The sequence below is a fragment of the Argentina silus genome, assembly GCF_951799395.1.
Source record: "Argentina silus genome assembly, chromosome: X".
NCBI classification, from domain to species: domain Eukaryota; kingdom Metazoa; phylum Chordata; class Actinopteri; order Argentiniformes; family Argentinidae; genus Argentina; species Argentina silus.
This window is the reverse complement of record NC_139653.1, coordinates 5,720,797-5,741,121: the sequence shown is the minus strand read 5'-3', so window position 1 is coordinate 5,741,121 and position 20,325 is coordinate 5,720,797. Positions and strand designations below refer to the sequence as shown.

Genomic DNA, 20,325 nt, shown 5'->3' with positions numbered 1-20,325 from the left:
TAATAATAACCTTTCACCACTGAAACTAAGAAAAGAGTTGAGGATATTATTACTGAACCTGAATATAGGATCGCCCTTCTTCATCTATGGGAGCTTTATTCATAATGCTATTCATGTAGGTAATTACATGTTCAGTGCCATGATCCACAGTGACATCGATTGCGCTATTCATTTATGTTAGCACATGTGCGGTCCAATCCCTAGAGCATGTCAGAGGGAGCATATACTGTATAATATATGACTGATTACAGTGACAGTGTACAGGCTCCACACCTCAGGGCTGTGGAGCTGACACATTCAGAGGTGAATGGCAGGGTTCAGCCAGGGTGCACACCTGTTTCCACGCCAGCCCCTCTCTTCCAGTGGGTGCTAATGGAAACCACAGAGCCGTAATGGAAACCACAGGGCCATGAGTGCAGTGAGTGCCAGCAGAACGTCTGTATGACATCAGCGTACAGTATGCCACCTCAGTTCTGTCACTGTGCTGACTGGTGTATGCTGCGCTGCACAGAGTGGTACACAGAACCACGGTGAAACAGACATGAGGTATGGATTCAACAGAGTGTGCACCTCACATCAAGCAACCATTGGAGTTTATTTAAAATAGTTGCCTCTAAAACAGTGTCTTGTGGGTTTTGGTTAGGCACATTTACAATAGTTCATTTTATCTTGATCTTGTTGAATACTTGCGTGTGACTTTTATAATTAAAATATTATAATATATAATTGCCTGTGAAAGCCATATCCCCCTCATTCCCTGACATTTCCTCAATAATAATAATAATTATTATATATATATTTTTTTTTACATGTTAGTGTTGTTAGAATAATGGGCAATCGTGAAAATCACATGAGGACCAAGAAAAGCAGAACCACACCCTCCACCTCCACCTGTGGATCGCATATAGCCGCTGAAATAAGGAGCGCCAACAAACCTTACACACAACGTTGGTTAGGCCACGGCGCTCATAGTGTTCATCCCATCCCCGTCACACATGCGTTGATAACTGCCCTACTTTACCCTCATGTCAAAACCTTTACCATTGTGACAAAAGTGTTGGTGTTTGTGTCAGAGCCTATACAAATGCATAGCATACAACACATACATATTTAAATACTAAAGAGCAAAGAGCCCAGTGCCAGTTTCAGCCTGTGTGTTTGGTGGGTGAACTAGTGAGCTGCTAAACCCTGATTGCTAACACATGTATGCATGTGTAGCCAGCAGAGAGAGGGGAAGAGAGAGAGGGGGGGGGGGGGTCCACAGTTTTGACAAGCCCTTCTCTCAACACCAGCCTGTGAAACCAGGCACTGGGGTGCTGGCCAAAAATAATATCTCATCAATCTTGTCTCACTGACAGGAAATCAGCATCAAACAAAGACAGGTTTTCTAATGTTTTTTTTCCTGCTGTTGACTCACAGTCCTGTACCTACCCTCAAACTGGTACAATGGCTTTATATGACCATAGGCCAGTTCAAAACTTCTCTGAGAGAAGGGAATGGGGAGGAGAGGGGGAGAGAGAGAGAGAGGGGGAGAGAGAGAGAGAGAGAGAGAGAGAGAGAGATAAAGAGAGGGAGATAGTGACACAGATACATACAGAAAGAGGGGGAGAGGGGAAAACTGTCTATCCTGCTGGACTGTACTGTGAGCTGGGTCAGCCTGTGTGCTGATGACAAGAGAGGTTTGAGCCACAGAACCAGAGCAGCAGTTAGTACTGTAACACTACACACACACACTCACACTCTCTCACACACACACACACACACACACACACACACACACACACACACACAAAACCATAACCTCTGTTCTGTAAGGCCACACACTCCACAACAACAACAACAAAACCTCTTGAGACAACAACTACAGCCACACATACAGGAGAACCAAGCGGGCGAAGCAAGCTCAAAGCAATCGAGAGCCTCCAATGGGAGCGAGGCATCCAGCATTCAGGGTGTGGGAGCTGACTGAAGATCAGGGCCAGAGTCATGTCGAGCAGTGATGATGCGAGCGGTCAGAGCCATGTCACACAGTGATGATGCGATGGGCTGGCGGTGACAGACAGCAGGAAGTGGGCTTTTCTCAGGGTTACATAGAAACCATGAAAAAGCCAGTAGACCTCAGGTCACAGAGAACATGCGAGAAATGGTGCAAATGAAGTCAAATAATAGACGTGTCTCATGCAAAATAACTCAAGCCAAATGAAACAAGAAAAAAATTCAGATCCAGCAATAGTCATTGAGATTGATGATGCTTAAAAAGACCACCAATAATAATGCACTTGAGGATTTGGGGTTTTCTTGAGAAGGGGAAATAATTTTTAGCAGATTGTAGGGGTTTCATGACTAGTTCTTTCACACTGATGATCCTATTTTGTCATTTCAATGAGAGTGATTTCATTGGACAGATTCTGAATTAGACACATTACACTATAGGACCACACATATACACAAACAATTACACATTTGAAATAATGCACCACAGATTAACACCCTATATCAATAATTTAGTCATGAAAGCTCTAGTTTTCAAATTAAATTAAAATGCAGCACATAGGATGTCAAAGAAAAAAAAGAAAAAGAAGAGCTCAAGGATGACTTTAGGTAAGCACTGTGTGATGGACAAAGAGAAAAAGAGTAGGAGAAAGAGAGAGAGAGAGAGAGAGAGAGAGAGAGAGAGAGAGAGAGAGAGAGAGAGAGCGAGAGAGAGAGAGAGAGAGCGAGAGAGAGAGAGAGAGAGAGAGAGAGAGAGCGAGAGAGAGAGAGAGAGAGAGAGAGAGAGAGAGAGAGAGAGAGAGAGAGTGTAAAGGGTCATGGACTTGTCCTGATGGCCAAGGTCTCCAGTCACGCAGTGTGACTTTACATTACTGTAACGTTACTGTTCTAAACAGTCAGGTGAACCGCGCACTCGAGTCACACAACCACACCTTGTCTGGATTTTGGACTTACTTTCTGCCTCGTGTCGAGTTATAACTCCCTCCGTATTTCTTCCGATTAAGGATGAGAGCAGCAATTTCTGGCACGTAGCGAGCAAACATGGCCTACATGCATGGAACAGAAAAAAGAAAAGGGCATGCAGAGAGGGTTCTACCGGAGACAGGAAACAGCAGAACCTTCCGGAAATACTTACTTTCTCCCATTAACCGCACTATAGGAACCACCATATTTCTTGCGATTTCCTATTAACTCTATGATTTCAGGGACGTAGCTGGCAAACATGGCCTAAGGAGAAGATAAGAGACAGAAGAAGAGACTAAAAAAGAGACTACGCCATTGAGAGGGTGGAGGGGGAAGCTGGCGCTTAAATCCAAAGAGATTTCTGGGGGGAAGAAAAATATTTGTAATATATAATATTAAATATTAAATATTAAATCAATATACAAATGCTGAGGGGATGATAGTGCCAAAAAGTGGTGAAACTTTATAAAAAAAATGTTTTTAAAAAAAAGAGAACAAACTGATAGTGCTGCGTTTCCAAAACATTTTTGAAAAAAAAATCAATTTCTGGGTGAAACAAATTCAGAGACAAATGTCTTAAGGAAATTAAAAAAAAACAGCCCAAGTTTTTAAGAGTCGTGGGTTTGGGAAGGGGGGGGAAAAAAGTGTAAATATTGCCACGGCTACAGCAGACCAACAGTCGATCTGTGACAGATAGCCAAGGTATCTCAGAGCAGCAAAGAAGAGAAGGGGAAAAAAAAACCTATGTGCCATGTTTTGTCCAACAAACACCAATGATGTGGCAGGTTCATTTGAATAGGCCGACCTGATGGTCCACAGCTGCAAAACACATTAAGACTCATTTGGAGGACTGGAGGAAAATGAGCTGGATGCATTTTGCAGAGTTTCGCAGCCTGTTCTCGTGACAGAACGTCCTATTCTAAGTCTATGGGAATCTCAAGAATCAACAACTTCTTGGAATCCTCTTCCATGTTGAGCGATTCGCTAACAGTTTAGCTAAACTGAAAGGGTCTTACACATTGTTCATCCACTAACGGTTAAGAGTTCTGCTTAAAAACACCTTCTCCATACAGCCAGAGCTCAGTGTAAACTGATCATCAGCACCCCCGGGGGTCATCCTGTGTTATGACAGGAGCCTGATCTAAAGCGCAGGGTTTTAGTTTTATTACAGCATCTCCACACTGAAGTCATTTATCCAGTCTCTGATACGAAACAGACCCCATCTGCTCTACCTAAAGGCTTCCAGACCCTCTCAGAAACAAAGGAGACACACACAACCACGATGACAACTGTATGGCTACACAGCTGGAGGTTATCTACTGTATGATGTGAGAGAGTTAAGAATGAGTCCAAGCTAACAATCTAGCTATTTGGCTATGGTACATTAAGACCATTTGCCTCTACTTTGGGGGGGCTGGGGGTGGGGATGGGATAGGACGGGGGTTTGGGGTCAGAAGTGGGGGGAGGAAAAGCCGGGAGACTATAGAGATGAGTGGGAGAGTGATGGCTGCGGTTGCTATGGTAACGCTCAGGCTGGCCTAGGCCTCGTCTTCCTGCCACCGTGTTTGTTGGAATTGTGGGAAGGGACACGAGAGGAAGGGGGAGGAGTGTCCTGAAAACCGCAGACTGCTTTGAGAGAACAGCGACAACATTATCATACTTTTAGCAGCAATGTCTTATGATGATTCTACTCTTTAAACAGGTACACACGCTGTCGGGGGGGGGGGGGACAAGGGGAGAATATACAGTACTGCAATACTGTAACTACACACATACAAGTAGGCTATATGGTACACTTTAGCGAGAAAAAGCAGAAGAAATGACAAACATCAATGCACATTATAGCATATCTAAACAATACTGTGTCAACATTGTAAGATACTATATAGATACTATACATCTGTTGTCTGGTGTACTAACATTTCTACTTGCTGTATAGATGGGGACAGGCAGGTTGTGGGGGGGGGGGGGGCGCGAGGGGGGATAGAGGATAGAGAAAACGTGAGTTTACCAAACCACCGAGGATGAAGAAGACCATGAACAGACGTCCGAGGGTGGTTTTTGCATAGACATCCCCGTATCCTACTGTGGACATAGTGACCATGAGCAAGTAGACACATTCCCAGTAGGAAAGCGATTGGGAATTTTGGAAGTTCTCCCAAGGGTCCCCTGAGTTTTCCACCTGGGGGGGGGGTTGAGATTTGACAGGGTAGTAGTCAGAAACACATACAGGTGATATCAGCCTTAGGAGCAGGTCCTATGTTCTTGCTCAGCTTTCTTTAATCAATAAAAATACAAATATTAGGGTCATGAGAGTCAATCAAACCTGCATCGCATCATTCACACAGTAGCACAAAAACCAAAATGGTTGCAAAATGGTTGGGAGTAAGGTACGCTCCCTTCTAAGGTACAGAACAAGTTTCAGAACAAGACATGTGTTGTACACTACCTGAGCTGTTGGTTAACAAAACCACTGCATAAACGTTGCTACTGTAATGCGTGTTTGATTGAATCTGGCCCAGAGTCTTCATGCTTTCATTCTGAGATGAGAACAAGCCATTTGGGAGATATACTGAGCATATGCTACCATCTAGAGGTAGAGTTGACCTCCTGCATACTCCGATCCTGAAACTGGGGGGGTGTCATGTTGAGCCATTGACATAAATGTACTGACAAAATCTGAGCCAGCGGTTTTTTTCAGGCGCTAAAGTGACAACTGAAAAAAGGAACAGACATTGATCTGTGTTTTATGATACAAAAAGCGCCCCTATCTCTTCATCATCACATGGAAACACCCTCTATGTGCCTGGTCCAAAGACAACCCCTAGCCCCCTCCCCTTGGGTGTGAGCTGGACCTGAACAGCAGGGTAGGTGGGAGCCATACCCCCATGGCTCCCCCTAGCCTTTTACAAAACACCTACAGATCCACAAACACCCAGGGGGACAGAAGGGGCTAGAGGTTGTGTTTGGACTAGGCGTAGGAGTATTCACCTCCCTTACTCCCCAGCTGACCCCCATAGATCCCCCCTCCCGTCCACTTACCAAATGTATGAATCCGGCAGCTGTTAGCCATGTGCTTATGAAGATGGAACACAGGTTCACCAGCTTGATGGAATTGCTGGGTAGAATAAGAACCATAAAACTCTCTCAAAGAGATCCAGACCAGGGGTTACAGAAAGAGAATGAGATGGGACAGCTCATCTACGGGGGTTGTGAGTCTATTATAGACAACAGAACTGGGACAGGAGCCACACTGACTACACCTGGCTTAGAATGTACTCGGCTGTCTAAGCCAGGGATGAGTGAGATTGGACTTTAGTGGGGAGCAGATCACAAACAAAAGTGCAAAACAAATAAACAAACATAAAAAAGTCATTGTCCTTGATAGGGGTTTACTCTTTTGAACTGCTTAGACGTACATTATGTCATGACAGCCGAAAGGAATGTTGTTGCTCTAGCAGTCTAACCATCACCTTAGGCTGTGTGTTGTCTCTGCTCTCTCTCCTTCTTTATATCGTTATCTCTCTCTCTCCCTCTCCCTCCCTCTCTCTCTCTCTCTCTCTCTCTCTCTGTGTAAAGCTGCCTCACCTACAGTACATCAGGGCTAGCTAGATCAAAAAGCGGATTAAAGTACTCTACTCCTCTTCTCTGTGTTTACAACAGAGCTTTAAGCCCTGCCCCACATCTGGGCCAGAGACCAGACGCTTGTTGACTAGGAGGGATACAGCCTCGGTTACCCTTTACTTTACAGTCCCACAGTTTACCTGCTATCAAATTAGACATTACACAGTATACTGGTAGTAACATAGGTACTGTATTACATAACATAATCATTCTTTTTTTGAGTGAAATTCAAAACAAGCATTTTTGTACGTAGGTACCTGTGGATTTATTTTCATTCTAGGAAGTGTGCATTTTTACCACATAAGTAAATACAAGGTAAAACCATCTGTGATAGGACTGTCAAATAAAGTGTTACCGTAGTGTTCTAAGGCAGAGAGCAAACCTGACCCGTGCTTCTATGTCAGATGGAGTCTGTTGTTGTGGTGCTGGAGTGGTGGTGGTTGTTTTTTTCGTAGTGGGAGATGTATCGAAAGCACAATACTTACCTTGTTTTTAAGATATTCAAAAACTGTAAAATTTCTGAGAACTGTATCAATCTCAATGCTCTCAGGAATCTTAAACCTGCGATGGAGAGAGAGAGAGAGGGAGAGAGAGAGAGGGAGAGAGAGAGAGAGAGAGAGAGAGAGAGAGAGAGAGAGAGAAAGAGAGAGAGAAATAGAGTAACTTTAAAGAGGATTAATACACCTGATATCATTGAAACAGACAGGTACTGTACAGACTAATAAGAAGGGTTGCATTTGGAAAGACTCCATCTGTCTGAAGACAATGATAACAGTGTCTGAGAGTCACTTCAAAGTAACTGTAACCTGGTTTTAGTCTAGACATACTTATGCTAGAGTGGAGACACTCACTGTAGGCTGGACACTGTGTCCTACATTACATGTGTTTCTGTCTGGCTTCAAATATGACACCTTCAGCTCATCGAGAGATTACAGCAGAACAATGCAACACCTGCCTCATTGTCAGTTTGCATAACACCTTACTCCAATCTGGTTCTGTGTGTGTGTGTGTGTGTGTGTGTGTCTTTGTGCGTACGTGCGTGCGTGCGTGCGTGCGTGTGTTTGTGTGTGTGTGCTTGTGTGTGTGTGTGTGTGTGTGTGTGTGTGTGTGTGTGTGTGTGTGTGTGTGTGTGTGAGTGTGTGTGTTTCCTCTAACTGCATTAATTCCAGAATAACTTAAGTTTCTGACAGGGGTTCACGGAGCAGAATGATGTTGTTAAGATTAACATACTCAAGAGCAATCTCTTTGTGTTTTTAGATCTGCTCAAATTTCCATTCATTGTGTAGATAAAAGGTATCCTGTGAGTAAACCTATATAGAAATCCAACGATGTCCTCCTACATATAGTATTCACAGTGAGACTAGCTGAGACTAAGCAGATTGAGATGGTCAACTCTCTCCACTCCCCAAAATGAAATACCCCCAACCACACCCATCGAAATGTTAGCTTTTTGGTGGGGTAGCTGGTGTCCATCAGGTATTTCGGTGACAGTCACCTGTGTTGGCAACACAAAGGATGCAGGTTTGAGACTCGTGTGAGCTTGGAGTGCGAGGAAACAATCATGTTTGCAGCAGCGTGACGCCTGTTACAGCGAAGATGGAATGGAACAACAAAACGGCCCTGGACAGCCACGGTAAGCTTGCCACTAAGATGCATTGCTGTCAATGTAACTCCTAACATTTTTTTAAATAACAAATGGCACCATTCAAATCCTCAAATTCAACAATTAGAGTAGCCTGGATCTGGTTAACCAACTGACTGTCAGTTCTCATCAATCAATCAATAATATATGCCATTTAGCTGACGCTTTTATCCAAAGCGACTTACATTGCAGTGAGTGCATACATTTCAGTATATATGGTCCCAGCAGGAATCAAACCCACGACCTAAGCGTTGTTAGCGCCGTGCTCTACCAACTGAGCCACAGAAGACCACAATCAATCAATCAATCAATCCCATTTATTTGTATAGCACTTTTTACATAGAAATGTGCTTCACAACAAAAAACAATACTAAACAATATAAATAATAAATACAATACAAACAATATGATCTAACATCAAACCATAGACTACTAAGAGTAAGCCAAGAAGCCAAACTCTAGGGCAGAAAAATATAGGGCACAGTGGCAAGGAAAATCATCCACCCACTGGTACAGAACACCCACCCACTTCAACACAACATGGATCATGGCAATCATTCTCATTCAAATGACAAAAAAAACTTTCTGTGAAAAAACTAGTTCTGTTCACACAAATTTCCCATTGACATCAATGCGAGATTGACACCAATGTTGGAGTAACGCACGCAGATCTGGATTCAGGATTTCACCGTAAGATTGCAAACCTTACTGCAAACCTTACTGCATTTGGGGTACAGGACAGGTAACCGGTCTGCATTAGAATGATTATACCTAAGACCTATGTACTGATAATATTTGAACACACACACGCACACGCACACGCACACGCACACACACACACACACACACACACACACACACACACACACACACACACACACACACAGCTGAATATGCTCTTACCCCAGATGAAGAACAGGTATAAACTGGAGCATAGAGAGTGGTAGAACCCGTCCTGTCTCTCCTTCTCTCCAGCCTGCTCATGGTGGTGGTGGTGTGCCTTCACCCTGTACCCGTTGTGGTACAGATCTCCACAAGACTTTTTACGCCTCCACGTCTCCCTAAAGGTCTCAGAGCGAGGGGCGCCATGCAGACCCCGGAACACTACCATTCTACCAGGGATCATCATCTCTAGGTACTAGGTACTCAACTACACCACACAGTGTTTCAGGTGGAGATGGGAATGAGTCCTACCGTCCTCCAAGTAATTGTTCAAATGTGTCTCCAGATAACAAGAATTCCAAAATAGAACTAAAGAAGACTGTACAAGGAATCCTGATGAATCATTCCCTGAAACTTCACCAAGTCCATTTCCCCATCAGCCAAGGACTACAGCACGTTAGAGAATAGCCAACAGACTGAGACTAGGACACCTACATCAGATTCTTCATATCCTGTGTGTCCTAGACTGTTCATAAGCTGTGATGGGAGTAGGAGCTCTTTATTTGTCACCGTGCTCGTAATCTCTGCACAGACTAAACAGATTCCACCCTCGCCCTCTCCTTGGACTACCTACATCTGAACCAATACACAGCTGTGCTTTTTGGAGGTGAGGCGGTCTCCAACCTGCCTGAGCCCTTTACAGGGATTTAGAGATGGCTGGGGATTGGAAGTTGAATAAAGAGGGGGGGGCGGGGGGGGACGGGGGTAACAATAATCCAGACTTAGTCACAAGTGCTGTACTGTTGCTAGTGGATGTCAACAGCGCCAGTGCATGGAGCTGACGTTATATGTAGTCTTGTGGACTGTCAGGCTTGTGTGTGTACAGTATACAATCTCAGAGTGGAGCCATCTGTACTCTTGGTGGAGCAGGAGCAGAGGGGTGAAGATGAGACCAAATCTCTTTGAACAGATGGAAAAGAAATACTCCCACACACAGCAGTATCCGAATGGGTTGCATAATTACATCATGGTGACTACATTTGGATACATTCTAAAAGCATATTTATGTTGTATAATCGTCACTCTAATCAGCATGTCCATTTCCCAATCCTGATTGTTATCATACTGTCATTCCAAGGTGAGACATTAGACAGGCAAGACATTACAATACCCAACAGTAATATGGTAGAACTAACTTATAGAAAAAACACAGAAATGAAGCAGACACACACACACACACACACACACACACACACACACACACACACACACACACACACACACAGACACACAGACACACACACACACTGGCCAGATGCTCATTCAGAGTATTGCTGTGTGATTATTTCAGTGAGAAGCAATGAGCCGAGGCCAAACTCTCACGTGGACTGGCAACACACAGCACAGCCACCAGGGTCTTTTCTCAAACAGCAGCCTGGAGATGACCATGTTTAAACAGGGATGATGTCCACAATCAGCCCAGTCAGGATTATAAGTACACACACACACACACACACACACACACACACACACACACACACACACACACACACACACACACACACACACACACACACACACACACACCAGCAAGCCCCCCCCCCATACAGTAATTCACCACTTTATTCCTATGAGCCATGTAAGGTACAGTCACACAGACATACTGTCCGAGGCTACGTGTGAGGGACCTGCCACACTAAAGAGGCTTAAACATTCCCTAAATGAGTTTCCTTCCTCCTTCTGTAGACACAGAAGCTCGGGAAGAGAGGTCCGCACAAGGGGGATGCACACTAGCTGCTGACAGCATGCCAGCGACTGTAAGCCTCTTTGAGGAGCGCATAACAGCACCAGGAAACAAGAGAGAGTACACTAACTGAGCACTAGGGGGCAGTAGTATTTAAGAGATGTACCGCCTGTTCAAATACTCACGACACCACACTAGATTTGACTGCAGCCGCCTTTTTTCTCTTCCTTGGTGTAAACACATCATATCGGCATGATTCTGTGCCACACATACTGTACTACACTATAACCACACTGATATATGATCAAACAAAGAGTTGAATGCTGCAATCAGACAGTACAGCAACATAGTAACAGCAGTTGTCTCAGCTACATTGAATAGTCCTAAAATTACCTGAGTCTGTATAATAACAACATATTTTCCAGCTCAGCTCACTGGTGAGGGCAATGAAAGGCAGCAGAATCCTAGCAAGGGCTAGATTCAGAGTTAATTAGTCGGGTCAGGAGAGCTGGGGCACGGTGCCACGGCGGCTAACTGCTAGCATCTTTCAAATGAGCTCTATGCTTATCCTCACACTGCTAGGGCCTCTCTCGGGAGACATACTCATTTCAAGAAGTTTAAGAAGATTAATTTATATATCCGGGGAGGGAACTCTTGCATGCCTTTTTTTTTTTACATTAGCATGTTCGTCTCCTCTCCCTCTTAACAATCAATTTCCAATTTGCAGAGAGAGAGAGAGAGAGAGAGAGAGAGAGAGAGAGAGAGAGAGAGAGAGAGAGAAAGAGCAATACTGGAAATACAAACAAAGCAGGGAAGGGTACTCCACTGCGAGGGCGCTGAGTGGAACACTAGTTCCCACCATTTTAGTCTTTTCATGAACAGAAGTCCAGTAGAGTATCCCCATGCACAGCTGTACGGTAATTAGATCTATTACTGGCTGAGGTGGTGTGTGACCCAGCGTTTAGTCTCAGACAGAGAGAGTGAGAGAGAGAGAGAGAGAGAGAGAGAGAAAGAGAGAGAGTGAGAGAGAGAGAGAGAGAGAGAGAGAAAGAGAGAGAGAGAGAGAGAGAGAGAGAGAGAGAGAGAGAGAGAGAGAGAGAGACATTAAATGAGCCCAGAGGGACTGAGGGGGAAAAGTATATATTGGCTTCATCGTTTTTTTCTACAACTGACTAGGGGGCTGAGGACAATCACTCAGATGGACATGGTATTGATGTGTAGACCTGCTCAGAACACAGGACCACAGCCTGGTTATGGATCTGTCTCTATGGATTATCAGTGAAGCAATCACAATTCCTTCAAGTGAATCGGTATGGGACTCAATGAAGATGAATGTGAGATCATTTGTCTTCCCGAATATGAACATGTCATCCATATTTCAACCAGTGGACAGACTGTGACAGAATGTCACAAAGGAGCTTTCCTTTCCTGACTGTTATCAGCACCTGTACTATGCTATGCCATAGACTTACACAGATAACTTGACCTGTCCGCTTTGGCCCAGCTTATCCTAGAGACCATCCAGAGACACTGGGACTTTTATATATCCAGCCTACTCAACACACTTACATGCACTTAAATGCAATCACACACCATTAAACACATACGTGATGTAGAAGCCTACATTTGTGCGAACACAGATATAATATTTCACACACACACGTGTGACTGTCTACCAGATGACCTAAACACACAAAGACATAAAGCACACCCATACACACCCAATGTCAACACATTGTGGGAGTTGAGGGTTTTTGAGAGTGACTCTATCACAGGTTTCCCTTCAAAATGATAATTCTATACAAAAAAAGAAAAAAATGATTGTTCTAATCTCTACAGCTTGCAGTGTAAATGAACAAAGGATAAAGTACATCAACAAATAATTTAATGCATATTTATGGAGAGGAAATCTAGGGCATCTCAAAACAATGGCTTTCACAGAATTTAAAATACTTCCAAAAACAGGGACACGATGCCTTAAGAGGAGAAAACACTGTGATGGATTCCTATCTCTGCCGCACCTCTACTACACCAGATTCACCATGTTTAGAGAGCGGCTAATTATTCATTGCAGCATAGCAGACCACCATTTTACCACCATTTCACTATCTTTCATCATCCTAGTCCACACACCCAGGGTTTATCATCCTAGTCCAAACACCCAGGGTTTATCATCCTAGTCCACACACCCAGGGTTTATCATCCTAGTCCAAACACCCAGGGTTTATCATCCTAGTCCAAACACCCAGGGTTTATCATCCTAGTCCAAACACCCAGGGTTTATCATCCTAGTCCACACACCCAGGGTTTATCATCCTAGTCCAAACACCCAGGGTTTATCATCCTAGTCCACACACCCAGGGTTTATCATCCTAGTCCAAACACCCAGGGTTTATCATCCTAGTCCAAACACCCAGGGTTTATCATCCTAGTCCAAACACCCAGGGTTTATCATCCTAGTCCAAACACCCAGGGTTTATCATCCTAGTCCAAACACCCAGGGTTTATCATCCTAGTCCAAACACCCAGGGTTTATCATCCTAGTCCAAACACCCAGGGTTTATGGGGAATTGAGAGGAAAGGACCTCAATGCTTTTGATCTACACCAGAGCAAAAGCTAGCTAATGCTAAACATGGCTAATGTTAATGGCTGCTTTAATGTGAACCATTTGGCTACTTTCATGGGAAACCTACAGACCTCAGGTTAGGATTCAATCTGATGTAAACCAATGTAAACTATCAATATAAGAATATATAAGCCATGATTGAATACTGTATTGTATTATGAGCCATTTGACAGAATGAGCGGATGGCTGTGCAGTATAGGCCACTGGTCTCTGGTCTCAGTGAAAGACTTACTGTCCCCTGCTCCACTATGCCAACAGGACCTGAGTCCTGTGCCCCCACACTCACGCATGCAAGCACGCACGCACAAGTATGTGTGTGTGTGTGTGTGTGTGTGGGTGTGTGTGTGTGTGTGTGTGTGTGTGTGTGTGTGTGTGTGTGTGTGTGTGTGTGTGTGAAGGCAGTTCTGAGGTGTATAAAAAGCCCATTAGGTGGCATTTCCGAGCTGCTGTGAGGTATTTCAGGTGCGATGCTTCGCCACAGCAACATGCAACAAACGACTCCCCTGCCACCACCCCCCACCCCCTCTCTACTACAGTCTACTGCTGGTCTGAGTCATCGCTAGCCTTTTCCAACATTCTGTGTGATGCTCCAGTGTTTCCTAAAACAACAGAAGAGTCCAGCCCCGTCACTGTCAATGATGAGGGACTAGCGCTCTGGGCTAGTAGGGCGCAGATACACTCACTGTCAGGTGGAGACAGAGGGAGATGGAGCGGGAGTGAGGGAGAGAGAGAGAAAGTGGGACAGACAGAGAGAGGGAGAGGAGGAGGGAAGGAAGGGAAGGGGGTTGAGAGGGAGAGAAAAGAGAGGCGGGAGGAGGGAGAGAGAGGAGGGGTGAGATTGACAGAAAGAGCGATAGCATATAAATGAGAATAGATGGGAGAGACAGAGATGATGGGAGATGGAGAGGGGGTGAGATAGGGATGAAGAGGGACACAGTCACAGGGGGAGCGAGGGAGAGAGGGGGAGAGAAAGAGAAAGGTAAGGAAGAGAGGGAGACTTACCCAGCCAGCTTCTGTTTAGGTAAACAGACACAAAGACAGGAGGAACAGTGAAGAAGTCGACCACTGAATTGACCTCCAGCCAGAACCACAGCTTATCATTGGCTGCGATGAACTATGGAGGGAAATGACAGATCCAAAGATTCTACACCATTCAGAGGCAGTGAAAGTTCAACATGTGTTAATAAATGTCAATGTTGTGAATCATGTGCGCATGGATGATGTACAGTAAGGAGCTTATGAGTTGATTCTTTCATTAAGGATTTCAGGCATTGACCAAGTGTTTTGGGATAAAGTCAGTGTTATTACAATAGTTTCTTCATTAGATTGTGTGTGTGTGTGTGTGTGTGTGTGTGTGTGTGTGTGTGTGTGTGTGTGTGTGTGTGCGTGCGTGCGTGCGTGCGTGCGTGCGTGCGTGTGTGTGTGTGTGTGTGCGTGTATGTGTTAAGGCTTTAGTATTACTTACCCGGAGACCAAAGTAGAGTAGGAAAAACACGTTGAACGCCATGTCGATCTGTAACGTAAAGTCTTTGTAGAAATTCTGACAGGATTCTATAGGACTGTGGGAGAGAAAACAAGAGGAACATTAACATGTTATCTGTTCATAGCTCCTTTACAATAATACATAAAATAGAATTAGTCAAGACAGAGGAACACCTGTACACTGTTTGATGTTAAAACCATGAACACATTCAAAATAATGTGTGAGTATTCTGCTTTCTTTATAATGTACATTTCCTAGAGAATATATAAAGTATGGTTCTCTCTTAATTAGCAAGGTGGAGTTAGCTAGCCTAGCATGGTGCTGTTAAGGAAAGGCAAATGATGAATATTGGACATAATCCATCTTTATGTTTAATGTATGATTAAATATCACAGAAGATGATGTTTTTAACAAAGTAATAATAGGCAACATGCCATAACCATTCTTCATATGGTAGAATTGCATTCTTGCATGACAAATGAGACATCCAATGTGTAACAGAGGGCTGAACAAGACAGATGAATACTCATTAAGGGGGTTGGTTACCTATGGGGATGTGTCCATTAAGACAGTCAACAGTGAAAAATGGCCTGTATTCACAGCAAACGTAGAATCATAAACATGGGGATGGAATGTGAGAAAGCAGAACTCGGGTTTGTAAGGCTCGCAAGGGTAGAACATAATCATCTTCTAGTTAACATAAAACATCTTCATTAAAGATCAACATCTATCAAAGAGTAGGACTGTATAGCCAAACAAACAAAAATGGAACCTAGAGTACGAGGTACCCAATAGCATAGGGATCAGTTGCTCTGATAGTAAGGGGGTCTACGAGTACAATATCTTTGGGGTTAGTTGGGAATAGCAATATTCATTCAGTTTGTTTTATTAATGATAACTAATACATGATTTAAGTAATAAAGGTCTCCTCAGATGAGGGGTGTGGGGGTGGTGCTGGGCAAAAAAAATACTAAGGCAAATGAGTATCTTGGGGATGTCTTAAAGAGTGTAGCAGTAGAAACCTTGCCTGCATCCAAGCATATTGGAATGAATGTGTTTATATGGTAAGGGTTAAAACAGCCACAGAATGATTTAATTGACTACATTTTCTCATGAAGTGCCATCAGGGCTGTGGACAGAGGTTAATTTCCTTCTGACCCCTCAGTGACATTGCCATTGATGCCTGAATACTCAATTATTTACTAGCTACTAAGCTGTATAATGCAAACTCACAGGGAGGAAAAAAAAGGCACAGACCTATAAAGATTGTCCACGATTGAATAAATGTCATTTCCCACGTCTTTATTTCACCATTGTGTTGGGTATGTCCGCACGCGCGCGCACACACACACACACACACACACACATACATCCTCACCCCCTGACGCATCCCCCCCTGGCACAATGATGACCTTATTCTGGATGCCAACTGACCCGCTGTTATGTGACCTGAAGGATGTTCAATAACACAGGAAGTGCTTGAAGACAGAGCAGATTCATACAGCAGGCAGGCATAGTGGAAGAGGACAGATTTATATACAGTGGGCCTGACTGACAGACCAAAGTACTGTACTGTAGGCAGTAATAAGCTATCCCATCCCGCCTCTGTAAATATTGACATTGGCATTGTAGCCCAAGATTTACAGCTTAGCCAAACCAAACAATGAGATTGAAATTCCAGCATCTGAAATCGAGAGATAGGATTGGGAAATAGAAGCACCGTGATGCCAAAATAAAGCCCTCTGCATCTAAAAATAAAAAGGCAAACAATTTTAAATGATTTACTGTATGTGTGAGAATCAATTTATAGGTCTACATAATCAGGTTGTTTGTATGTGTGAGTGTGTGTGTGTGTGTGTGTGTGTGTGTGTGTGTATATGCGTGTGCATGTGTGTGCTGGTGCGTTTGTATGTGTGTGCGTGTGTGTGCGTGTGTGTGTGTGTGTGTGTGTGTGTGTGTGTGTGTGTGAAAGAGAGAGAGTGTGCATGTGTGTTTGCTGTGTAGTATAGGCCACATTAGGAGAGACCACAATGACAAAGGCATGATCCCCGATCTCAATGTCACTTCACACTCTGCAATCACATGGGATCCCTGGACCACATGCTGCCAGTGCCCTGGTAGAAAATAGCCCAGCCAACGGTTCTTATTACCCCTGCAGCCTACAGAACTGCCACCTCTTTAAGCCTGGGCTTGGCCCGGGGGCACACTGCTGTCCTATAGCAGAGAGAGGCGGGGGGGGGGGGGGGGGGGGAGAGAGAGAGAGAGAGAGAAAGAGAGAAAAGGGCAACGTAGGGCAATGTAGCACAAACACCAACATAAATGTAATGTGTCAGATTTTTTTACATTAGTACAAGACTGTACATAGTGAATCACATATCCAATAGATGGGTTTTAGAGTGTCTCAGCTGCATTTCACTGACCTGTTTAGATCCCGCTAATCTAATAGGCAAATTCAAATAGCTTTATTCTTTTGAAAAGCTTGTGTGTGTGTGATGTTTAGTTAATTTGTTATTGTTTATTTCACTTACTTTGGCAATGCAAACATATGTTTCCCATGCCAATAAACCTCCTTTTCATTAAATGGAATTCAATTGAATTGAGAGAGAGGGGGGGGGATAGATAGAGAGGGGGGAGAGAGAGAGAGACAGAGGGGAGAATGTGAGAGAGAGAGAAAGGGAGAGAGAGAGAGGGCTCCCAAAGGTATTGGGGACAATTTGTCTTCTTCCAGGGCCTTATATAGCACACAGGGCTGCTTCTAGGCCAAATAGAAATTGCCTGGAGATTCAAGTACCTCTGGATTGAACTCTGGTCATCTTGGCGTTTGAGAGAGGCTTGTGTACACTAGGTGGCTCCAGTTGATTTCTACAGGAGCTGAACTGCTGAAGACACACAGAGATGTTGACGCATGCTCACAAGAATGAACACACACATGCACGCACACACACGCACGCACACACACACACACGCATGCACACACAGACACACACACACTCACACACACACACACACACACACACACACACACACACACACACACACACACACACACACACACACACACACAGCGATGCCCTGAGGGGAGGCTGTAGAGCAGAGCAGGGTCTATTTCAGGACAGAAATGTTTCCTCATGTTAACCTCCTCTGCTCAGACATAATGCCTTCTGGAAAAGCAGGGAGGTAAAAAGCATCCGTTCAGAAGGGTAACGGTGGACGCTGTGTACTAAAAATACCCCGCTCCCCGACACCTTCATTCAGTCAGGAGCACATGCTGTTAGCCTGGCCTTGACCTTGGTTATCTCTTGGAGCCACACCAAGGTTGCTTTCAGAGAACAACAATAACAACAACAACCTTACTCATATTTCCTCATAGCCATGTACCTTAGCACATTCAATGTGGTTCTGTTACCAGGGTGCCTGGCATTTCCAAACTAATCTAATAAAGATGAACAAATTAAAATAAAGACATATTTCTGTAACAGGCCCCAGTAAAGTGAAAGTAAAGTGAATACTAGAGAGCAAATCATTCTCTTTTTGTAATTCCTCTTTCAGATTAAGTGAGTGGGCGTCTACAAAGTGTGTGTGTGTGTGTGTGTGTGTGTGTGTGTGTGTGTGCGTGTGTGCGTGTGTGTGTGTGTGGAGGGGTGCGGAGATGAAAAGAAGGCCAGGTTAGTACATCAGTGATTGATTCAGGCTGAGGCACCATTACTAAAATAAGAGAGATTTAGCACCTGCAAGGGCACTGGACAAATCAACCCTCCTCAGGGAGGCTAAAAATAACCACTCCGTTTTTGATTTTCCCCCTAAGTACCCATTCTGAACACACACACGTGACCAAATACAATCACGCCACTTCCTTTTTGATGAAACAGCCGAAGCAGATTTGGGTGAACAAGATACTGCACTTACTGTTACAATTAGCTAGGCTATGTACCTGTACCACACAATTCCACTGCACTGAGATCTGAGACCCGAGACAGAACGAGTGAGAAGAATAATAGCTTTAAAATGTACTTATTTTGGAGCATTTAACGGTAGCGCAAATACTCTTTCTGTACAACTAACCAGCCTTTGCAGGAAGAAAACGTGACACAGAATGTTCTTGTCAAAAAGATACTCTAAAGCCATCACTACCATGGCAAAACAGCATTCACATCCCTTCTCTTTGAACACAAAACCCATTAAGAGATAAAAAGCTATGCTTATGCGCCGGTGAGCAAAATAAAACATTATTTTCCTTATCTGCTCGTTGATTAACGTCTTCAACCGAATGGAGTCTTGAGTTGTTATGTATCTGCCGATAGTTAAGGCCCTGCAGTGACTACGTTTAGATTAACTCTCAAGCGCCAGAGCTGGGCATAATTTGTCATCCTTTCCTGATAAGGAACCGTAGCCGAGTTTAAGTGTGGTGGTGATGGGTGGGGGGGTGTCGCACTGCTACTCCCCCGACCATGTGCATATTTGAGGCGGTAGTGACTCTAGCTCCACAGAGATATTGGTGAGCTCACAACACACTAAGAGGGCAGCTATTCAATCAAAACCTGCATCCCAGGGCAGGGTAAAATAACTCTCTTCAACCAGTTGCAAAGACAGTATGTTTCAATCATGCTTCTGTTGGTGCAACAGTTAACGTTGTCCTATTGATTCAAGAGTCTGAATGTGCATCCAGGCAGAGCGCAACAACTGTTGTTTGGTGTTACACTGACTGGAGACACAGAATTTGGACTGAAAAGGCCTCTTGGTCAGAGAACAAGAGGTCACATTCAGTTACACATTCAGTTAGTGGCCTATCAAGTTTAGATAGATAGATAGATAGATAGATAGATAGATAGATAGATAGATAGATAGATAGATAGATAGATAGATAGATAGATAGATAGGTACTTTTATTGATCCCCAAGGGGAAATTTAGTTTTTGCAGACACCCCCACAACAACACACACGCACACCCCCAGGGAGATCAGAGCTCTGGGCACAGCCATTGTCAAGCACCCCTGGAGATCAGAGCTCTGGGCACAGCCATGGTCAAGCACCCCTGGAGCAGTTAGGGGTCAAGTGCCTCACATCCGGCTCCCTCCTGGGGTGGCGATTGAACCAATCACTGGCCGGCCACTCTAATCTCTAGGCTACCTGCCACCCCCCTTTACATGGGATATACAGTAAATGTATTAGTTCAATTACCTACACAGTACAGTAACTCACAGTTAACTTAATTCAATTACTTAATTCAATAAAACCAAAACCCTGTTTGGTTGGTTTCCTTGATTAGAATGCAATCACTGTTTTATGTAGCTTATCTGCTGGTACCAGGTAGCTGATACCAAATGTTGCAGCACATGAGATTCTGTATGTACAAAGCAGCCAGGGGAAA

At 44.1% G+C, this 20,325-nt stretch overlaps 1 protein-coding gene across 1 annotated transcript in view; it reads right to left on the bottom strand.

Moving 5' to 3' along the window:
* Nucleotides 1-20,325, bottom strand: part of LOC310823352 (calcium-activated potassium channel subunit alpha-1a) — a gene marked incomplete at both ends in the record, with an annotated part of 82,724 nt that overhangs the window by 56,369 nt on the left and 6,030 nt on the right. The window contains 6 exons of the mRNA XM_083696197.1: nt 3,128-3,219; nt 4,967-5,137; nt 5,998-6,073; nt 7,065-7,140; nt 14,477-14,588; nt 14,940-15,033. Of these exons, the coding sequence (XP_083552323.1) occupies nt 3,128-3,219; nt 4,967-5,137; nt 5,998-6,073; nt 7,065-7,140; nt 14,477-14,588; nt 14,940-15,033 (621 nt within the window). The remainder of the gene's footprint in view (nt 1-3,127; nt 3,220-4,966; nt 5,138-5,997; nt 6,074-7,064; nt 7,141-14,476; nt 14,589-14,939; nt 15,034-20,325) is intronic.